Below are 8,813 nucleotides of genomic sequence, written 5' to 3'. Positions count from 1 at the left end.
AATATATAATCTGGATATTTTAGTGCATTATAGCCATATATAAAGTTTTCCCCAGAATATCAGTCCATGTATTTAGGATTTATGTATCCTGAAACACACAGTGCATGCTGTTCAGCACTGTTGTTTTCACGGTGTCCTATGAATGGTGTTTTGCAGGCAAATAAGAGCTGACACTGTAGAGTAAATCAAAAAGAAATCTAAAATGACAACAGGAAAAGATATGGTCATCAGAAACAAATTGTGTAGAGGGAAAGCGATGTGTCACAGGAAAGTCTGTACTCAATATTATATGTGCAAATATATATTGCACATGAACATGTTCACCATTTCACCTTTTCAGCCATCTTTGAGTTTTAACTGCCTCAGGTCTACACGAGTCTATGCAATGACACCAGGTAGCTTTTCAGAAACCGGTGGTGTTTAAATCTGGTTTTTCTCTCCAAATGAAGAGGCATTTCAGAAAGCATCAGCCCAACATGCAGTTTATCCCTCAGGTTGCTGATACTTGTGCGTCTCCCACAGTTACTACCTGGTACTTGCAGCAACTTTTTCATGCCTATCCCGAGCTATGAACTGCATCATGCTCCCTTTTAATTCATTATTTGTCTATCGCTTTCCTAAACCCACAAATTTATGGGGGAAATAATAGAAGAAGCAGGTCTCCCTTGGACGGTGCGCACGTTGGCATTCATGCTGGGTTGTTAGATAAGGCGGTTATTAGAGGTTGCTCACTTAACCAGTCAGATTTGCAGAGGGAGGTGAAAATGCACCTTGAACCCTGGGCTGACTTCAGGACCATCCCTGCCTTGCTCCCAAGGATGAGTGGGGAGTCCTTGCCTCTGGCAGCATGGCTTGCTCAGTGACATTCTCTCCCTTAGACCAGTCCTTGTGGAAGGGCTCTGATGCAGGCAGCATGTGCAGCTTTGGTGTTCTGCAGCTGCGCAGTTGGGAGCACAGCACCTGCAGACGGGGACAGGAGGAGGTTTCTGTGCAGAGCGTGTCAGCAGCCCCAGAAACAGGGAATACCGGTCAGCAATTCAGAGAGTTGTGAGGAGAGACAATGTCCTGGTACCCTAAATCAGGGAGTGTTTGTAAGCTACTGGAGAGGAAATATCAATGTCTCTCCCTGTGCACCCTTGGGCAGCACACGGTTGCAAAGGCAGGAGGAAGAGAAGCTATGGTGTAAGGCAGGTGGTGTACATGATGGGAAGGCTTCTGGAAGTGACAAAAATTCATGCTGTGTTAGTCTGATTTGCTAACAAGGTAAAAGGGACTTTTCAAATAAGAGACTTATTTCTTGCTTGAGAAGACCAAGCAGGGTTTCTTGTCATCAGTGTCTTCAGAAATAAGTGAAAACATTCTAGTCCAGCAGGGATCTTTGAAATCTTAGCTAGTCAGCTTATTACATAGGGCAATGTCAAGTAAATGCCTTCAGGGAGATGCTGAAGCTGAATGTAGAGTCCGGCATGGAAACTGTTGAGAGAGAGCTCACCTTCCACATCTCAGTGAGCAACCACAGCTCCCAGCTTAATACCCAGGGTAGCCTTGCTGGGCCAGGGTGAGACTCCACGTCTCTGCCGTGGAGACAGAAGGGTCATGCCCTCTGAGAAGGTTGTGTCTATATGTCAGGGTTAGCCTGTTGTTAAAGCCCTAGTGCCATAAATCATGCTATGGTAGCACAGGGCAGGTGAGTAGGCATAGTAAGCTCCCATCAGACCCTTGGTCAAATGCACATAGTCTGTCTTGCCACTGGTTTTATTCACATGAGTTGAGAAAGGGATTTGGTTGTTTAGTAAAAGTAAATAATAACAAGTCTGTCTTTTTTTCTGCCTGGCTGTTTCGTATCCCATTGGAGTGAAGAGACTCTGACTTCACTCCAGGGACACACATCAGAAGCAACGTGAAGTAGCTGTTGGCACTAACAGCACCCATGGGATGAGGTTGCTGCTCCCCTCTGTACTGCCCCCTTTGCAGTCTCTAGCTTTCTCTCATGGGCTGCTGTGGGAGGAAAGAGTCCACTCTGGACTGGCAGAGGAAAGCCTCATAGCCATCGGCACTGGGGTTTTTTGCCCTGTGCAAGCAAGCATAGTTCCAAGCACCCACAGATTCCTGATGAAGTTTACAGGTTTTATGGTTAAAGCTGAAATTGTTGTTAGTCCGTGCTTACTATGGAGTCTAGTAAATAGTATAGGAGCAGGGCCAACTCTGGGGCAAGAGAGATACAGGTTCGATGGCCAGGAACTTTCTAAGGATCAAAAATACTTGAAAGAAATAGCAAAGATGATACAGGCTGTTTCTGCTAATCCTGCAGGAGTGGGTCTTATGTGACTATGAATGTTGCACCAGTTCTTCATAGAAAGTTGTTTGTGTTTTTTGTGGTGGTTTGTTTTTTTTTTTTAAGCACAGTGGGCTACACTACTGCTGGCTCTTAAACAACTTTGTTTTTCAAGGGCATTTGACAGAGAGTGAGGGTTTGGTTGATTTGGCTTTTTTTTTTTTTTTGAGAGTAGTGGTAGTGGTGGTTTGGTTTTCTGTTTTTTAACGAGAACAAGGCTTGATTTTGGCACTGGGATCTTCCCTTTACAGGTGCATTAGCTGTAGCAGCTGAGACACCAGCACTAACATTGAGTTGAACTTGGATTTCTCTGTAACAGAAACTATCCATTTTCAAGGCTCAGGTCATAGTTTATTTTTCCAGTTCTCAAATAAAATGTTTTCGTTATTTTTCTAAAAGTTATAATACAAATGGAAAGGCTATTACAAAAGTTAAGAAAATACAGGTCACAAACAAAACAGTAAGTTGTCTTTCATCTTAATATAATTGCTGCACATCTTTTCTATTTCTCCATCATAAACTTATATGTGCTGGTAATTTCGCTTGAAATAGTGAGCACCCCAAATGAAGATCGCACCACAGGATAAAATAGCCAGGACACCTGCAATGATTCCTGCTGTGTTTATCCCACATGAGAGTGAGATGGTGGCCAGCTGAGCCCCAGCTAGCAATTTGGGTTCAGAGCATCTCGTTCCTTCATGGTCTTCAATTTTATCCAGGTTCTGTTTGTACCAGGTGATTAAACCAATATTGGAGCAGGTGCAGTCCAGAGGGTTGTAACTTAAATTGATTACGCAGTGGCCAGCTAGGTATGCTAGCTTGTCACGTGGTACAATGCGGATCCTGTTGTGGGCAAAATTGAGATAGATGCTCTTGAGGTTTAAAAATGCATCTGTGCTGAATGCAGTAAGCTTGTTGTGGCTCAGATCAACATGCCGTAACTTCCTGAGGCTGTGAAATGCTTGGCTGCCTATTGTTGTCAGTTCACAGGATGATAAAATTAGCACCTCTAAATTGGATAGCTGTTGGAACAGTTTGTCATTTGGCACAATCCCTGACTCAAAGTTATTTTGACTAAGGTCCAAGAGCATGAGGTTTTCCAGGCCTTGAAAGAGATGCTGAATGCTAGTATTAATGTGGGAGGAGGAAAGATTCAACACTTGCAAAAGATGCAAATTTCGGAAAGGACCCTGCGAAGTGTTGGTATGAAGAGAAGTGAAAGCTAGGTCCAGCAGCTCAAGGTTAGCACCATCCTTAATGAGCACATCTTGGAGGTGGAGCTTTATGTTGTGGCTCAGATTCAGGTAACGAAGACTGCTCAAACCGCTCAATGCTTTGCTACAGCAGTCAAAGCTTTCAATACGACTCTTACTTAAATCAAGATGTTGAAGCTTTGCCAGTTTGTCCAAACAGCCAGAGCCCAGCTGCAGGACCTGTGAGTTCCCCTTGATGTGGAGGTGGGTGAGGGAGGGGAAAGCGGCAGAGCTGATGTTGCAGAGGTGCTCAAAGGAGTTCGCGTTGAGAACCAACTCTTCTAGTGAGCTCATGCCACTGATGCCAGGGGGCAAGGCGCTGATGTGGGTTTGAGTTAGGTCCAGCTTTCGGAGCCTGGTCAAGCACTGAAACGTGTCGGTGTTTAGGTTTCTGAAGTGCCGTAGCTGCAGATAGAGATCCTTGACAGAGATGTTACAGAGGCCTTGTAAAACGTTTGGGCTTATATAGGGCTCCTTTTCCACACCATGAAATGTTCCCAGCCAAAGGGTCTGGGCTGTGGAGTTCTGTATCCCTGTCAGAACCCTGGGGATGTCAGTGCAGCCGCCAAAGTCCAAACAATAGAAATGGGCCTGGAAAGCTCCGGGTTCAATGTATATGATGTCATTGCCTTTAAAGACGAGAGTTATATTGCTAGTCTTCTGCAGAACGCGGACACCTTCTGCTGTGATTACTTTTATGTTGTTCATTTGAAAGTCAAGGTATTTGAGGTTTTGAGTGGGAAAGTTCGGAGGAAGCTGCAGCGAAGAGATGTGGTTGCTGCCCAGGATGAGAGTATCTAAGCTGTCCAGATTTGTCATTGGAATAAAGGACATACTGGTTATTCCCGTCTGTGTTAAGACAAGATGCTTCAAGGAGTGTGGGCCAGCGAACGCTGTGTCAGACAGAAACATGAGCAGGTTTCCAGTCAGAATGATTGTCTTTAGCTGCCTGTTGCTGTGAAAGGCGCCCTCGTACACCCAGTTGATCTGACACCTTGAGAAAGCAACAAAACCCCGCATCAGTGGCCTGTCTCACAAAACTCTCCCAGTATACATGATAACCCAATCTGCACTTTATATCTGTAAGAACTCATGATCAGTTGCCTTCACCAGGATGAAAGTGTCTGCCTTTTCCAATGACACATGCCTTGTATTTGTAAGCTTGCACTGAAATACAGGGTCCTGGTGAGAAGAAAAACCTACCCTGAAATGGTGGGTTTGTGGAAGCATTTGTGGAAGTCAGGGAGACATGAGGTTTTTAGTGTCCAAGTTAATAAAATGAAAATCTCTTTTCCTATAGAAAAAGCTGGGTATTTATGAGGGCCAAACCTATCTCTCTCTAGGGTTTAGGGAACAATGTCTTTACAGAAAAGTTAATTTAAAAATTTCTTTAGTGACTTCGCTGTCAGTACTGTCTTAGTAGCAGTAATACGTGGAAAACACATATTCCACCCACTGTCCTGCAAATGTTGGTCATCAGAGGAGAAGCCTAGATATTGCCCAAACATATCAATCTCTGCTTAGCAAAATACGTCACAACTGTCTGCAAGTGGAACTGGTAGTTTCCCTGTGAAGGCAGGGAGATGTTGCTTGGTGTGTTCCAGAAGCTGGCTTCGGGCCAGGGGGTTTGATCAACCTCAAGTGCTGAAGCGAGGATGCGCTCCCATACCTTGTTAAGTCCAAGTAGAGAAGAGACTTCAGCTCAGAGAAGGTTGAATTCTGGATGGAAGGGAGCACATTGAAGCTGAAGTCAAGGATTTCAGTTGTGACAGGTAGTTTTTCAGGAATCTTCCTCAGTCCTAAACCTTCACAGCTATAGCTTTTATTTACTGTAATCTGTGGAAAATATATAGTGAAACTGCAGGAGTATATAAGTATATATAAAGTAAAAGTAAGTAATATATAGGTATATATAAGAGTATATAATAAGGTATAAGAGCAACTGCATCTACTGTGAATATAAATAGGAGATGGTAGCACTTCAAAAAAAAAAAAAAAAAAAAAGCCCAGAATTTTGGATTATTTAAAAACATAGCAGCCAGAACTCTACGAAACCTTAGTGCAGGCTTGCAATGCACAGCCCTGGGGTTTTGTGGAGTGTGTTTTTTTAGAATGAATGCCTTGAATCTCTCTTGTACTAATTTGAAGCGTGTCATCTGCAGCACTTTCTTACCAAAGTTAGCACATGTAAGGATTGTTTACTCTTCTGGATGAATTATCAATCCCTAAGAAAGAATCCCCACACTGTAGTTTTAAATTCTGAATTTCGTGACTCTTGCAACAAAGCTTATTCTAAGAGAAGTCTTAAGAAACCCTTGCAGAGAGAGGGTGAAAAAGAGCAGGTGTGGGAATGTTTCTAGAAGGAACATGTCCAAACTAATTGGATCTGAACTGCAGTTACATGCTGTAGTGAGCTGATGGCGAGAAGGTTTTTAGCTCAGGCTAGACAAGATTGTGTCTGATACACTGAGTCTTTAAAATTTCTATAAAGGCTTTTCAGTTTAACTGAAAATAAATCCACCTATTATGTAGAGAAGTCTACTCTGTGGGTACCAGGGAAATTCATTAAACATGCTTGACCTGCCTTTGCCTGGTCAAAAGTCAACCAGAGCATGGGGCTATGGCTTGGAGGGAAACGCTGCCCTGGAACATCCTGCCGCAACTGCTCAAGGCAGTGGAGGTGCTCAGAACATGACACTTGTCCCAGCCGCCAAGCCATAGTGGGGAGCATAGGCACAGCTAGCTCAGTGCCACCCTCCTCCTTACCCAGCCCTGCTCCCAGAGAAAGCCCTGCCTGGCTACATGGCCAGCCTGGGAGCAATGGGGTCCTCAGGGCCATGTGGCAGCTGCAGCTTTGGCCATATCCTGCCAGGAAGCTCAGAGACATTCTACTTGCTTTTACTGAAGAGCATGTTAGTGCTTCACATATAAGCAGTTAGCCAATGTGACTCTTTTAATAAGATTCAGAGATACTCTATTAGACTAAAGAAAGCAAGTACAGGCAGTGGGGTTCTGGTGAGAAATGCGCTGGAGCCTGGAGTCTGCGACAAGAAGAGGAGAGTGCAGATGCGCACCCTGTGAGTGGGAGCACATGGCTCACCAGGGTTTTGCTGAGCTACACATGCATGAACCCTGGGGAAAGGTGCACAAGGTTCGGGTCTTTCCGTCCACATGGGACTGAGTGAGATCTAAACCGTGTCTCTGTCTGTGGCTTAGGAGAGGCAGGTGGGTGGTGGAGGCACTTGGTAAGCTCACTGGAGGGGAAAGAGCAGTATTTGTTGTTGCAAGCCACAAGCTGGGCATGGCACTTTCTTCCTTTCCTATAGGTGCAACTCCCATAACTGGAGGGTGCTGGGGAGCATGATGGCCCTGTGCTGCTGCAGGCAGTGCAGCCCAGCAGGCAGGGGCAGAGAGATGCCGCAGCAGCATGGAGGAGGTGGGAGGGAGTGGAATGGGACTGTCACAATAAGATGCCCCATGTGGGTGGGGCGTGTGGCTCCTCCACTGTCCCTCTCCCCGTCGGTGCGCTGGGGCCTGGCAGGGGCTCAGTGCTGGAGGGATGGCACCAGGTCCAGCACTGGCACGGTGGGATGAGGCAGCACTGCCCATGGCTGGGCACATGGCACGACCTGAGCGGCAGCAAGCCATCCCGGTACCTGCCATAGCACGGGGACTTGGCTCCAGCCTAGAAACACTGAAATAATACAGCACTGTTAGCTGTAGAAAAGGCAAAACAGACTTAAAAAACCCAATGCTTTCAATACTGATAAACACAGAAGGATCTGCGGAGCTGACTGCTGTGTCACGCGGTTTAAACAGATAAAAAATGTTTAGGTGTCACTATAAAGGACGCTGGTGTCTGTTTTACTGTTCAAATAAATGAGTGAGTAGGCTCCCTCTGTATGCTTCAGGGCATGGAGCAGCTCTCACAGGGAGCTGAGGAGCAACTATCCCCTGGGGGATCGTGTTGTGCAACTCACACTGCACAAATTAAATTTTTATATTTAATTCAGGGAGGAACTTGCTCTTGGGCCTAAACATGTGCTACATAGGGCTGGGTTTCCATGGTGCTTCTTTCCTGAATCAAAAACCTTTTTTTTTTTTGCCTTCTTTCCCACTTTAAAAAAATAAAGAAAAATCTTATGGGTTGCCTTTCTCCCCTGCCCCTGGAAAAACCCTGGTACTTTCTTCCTATTCTCATGTGGTATCACACATAGACCAAATGAGAAATAGAGACACCATCATCCCACTAATGTGTACAAATTCATGTATGGAGGGTGTAAGAATGAGACAAAAATCTTTATATCTGTTCTCTGTCTAGATCCGATATCTGCTAAACACCCCTGTGAAACTTTTTAGTCTTTCCAGCTTTCTGGGAGGTGAAGCACAGTGCTGATTTGATGGATACTTAGGTACCTGGCAGCGGCAGGAGAGAGCATGAGGGTGCAAGGGTGCATGGGTGTGAGGAGAAGGGACAGTGACAGATGTCCCTTCCCTGAGTGCATCTCAAGCCTTACTTCTCAGATAAAAGCCTTCAGATCCCTCTGAGAGAAAGCCCTCAGGAGCTGCAAAAAGTCAGAGATCAGCAGGCAAGTATTCACCAGAGACTGATCCTCTACATGCGCGGCTCCTGTACCTCAAGAGCAACCGGCGGATGTCACTCACCTCTGTGCACATGGTCTCTGCCGCACTGGACGATTCGCAGCTAACGCAGGCAAGCATGAAAATCAAAAAGTATAAATTACGGGCCATTACAGAGTGAGGCAGATTGTTAAAATGGATGATCTTGTGCTTTCTTCCCTTAATGAAAGCAAGACATGAAAGCAAAGGTCAGATAAACTGGGTGAGTTGGGTAGAAAGAAGGTCGTAAGGAAAAGAAATGCTTGCTGAACCTGCTGGGTTCAGTGTGAGCAGAACAGTAGTTTTGGAGTGAAAGAGGAACTTCCCTGATTTAAATATAGTCAAATGACCATGCACTGATACTTTTCTGGGGCAAACCAGATTTTTTTAGAAAGGAAAGTGAGGGAAATTGGTCTTCATGCTTGTGTAGAGTGAAACATCTCTGCTAAGTACAGGGTAGTTAGTTCAGCATGGAACAGGAGGTAGACCAAGAAAAGGGCATATAAGTCTGTAGTGTCTCACCAAAGGGGAATTTAATGCAGTGGAAAGTTTGAGTCAAACAAAATTTGGTTCATCGCTTGTGGAAGTCACAAAAACTTGTAAAA

The 8,813-nt window shown here is 45.1% G+C and overlaps 1 protein-coding gene across 2 annotated transcripts; it reads right to left on the bottom strand.

Annotated features, from left to right (window-relative positions):
• Positions 1 to 2,186: 2,186 nt before the first annotated feature.
• CD180 (CD180 molecule) lies at positions 2,187 to 8,504 on the bottom strand. 2 transcript variants are annotated; one of them, XM_075078199.1, is made up of 3 exons: positions 8,254 to 8,504; positions 5,258 to 5,424; positions 2,187 to 4,582 (listed from the first exon to the last, which is right to left on the bottom strand). In XM_075078199.1, the coding sequence occupies exons 1-3, from the start codon at positions 8,338 to 8,340 to the stop codon at positions 2,857 to 2,859; spliced, it is 1,980 nt and encodes a 659-aa protein (XP_074934300.1). In that variant the 5' UTR covers positions 8,341 to 8,504; the 3' UTR covers positions 2,187 to 2,856. The 2 variants fall into 2 exon arrangements, with proteins under 2 accessions (XP_074934300.1, XP_074934301.1); XM_075078200.1 differs by having other exon boundaries at positions 5,258 to 5,307.
• Between the last annotated feature and the right edge of the window lie 309 nt (positions 8,505 to 8,813).

This window comes from Phalacrocorax aristotelis, chromosome Z (genome assembly GCF_949628215.1).
Source record: "Phalacrocorax aristotelis chromosome Z, bGulAri2.1, whole genome shotgun sequence".
In the NCBI taxonomy this organism is placed as follows: Eukaryota; Metazoa; Chordata; class Aves; order Suliformes; family Phalacrocoracidae; genus Phalacrocorax; species Phalacrocorax aristotelis.
This window is presented reverse-complemented; position numbering and strand designations above follow the sequence as displayed.

Bases quoted from the DNA above. Each gene is read 5' to 3' on its own strand.
- CD180 (XM_075078199.1), bottom strand. From the start codon at position 8,340: ATGGCCCGTAATTTATACTTTTTGATTTTCATGCTTGCCTGCGTTAGC. The intron at 5,425-8,253 runs GTGAGTGACATC...TATTTTCCACAG, and splicing joins CAGAGACCATGTGCACAGAG to ATTACAGTAAATAAAAGCTA. The intron at 4,583-5,257 runs GTATGGGAGCGC...TGCTTTCTCAAG, and splicing joins CTCTACTTGGACTTAACAAG to GTGTCAGATCAACTGGGTGT.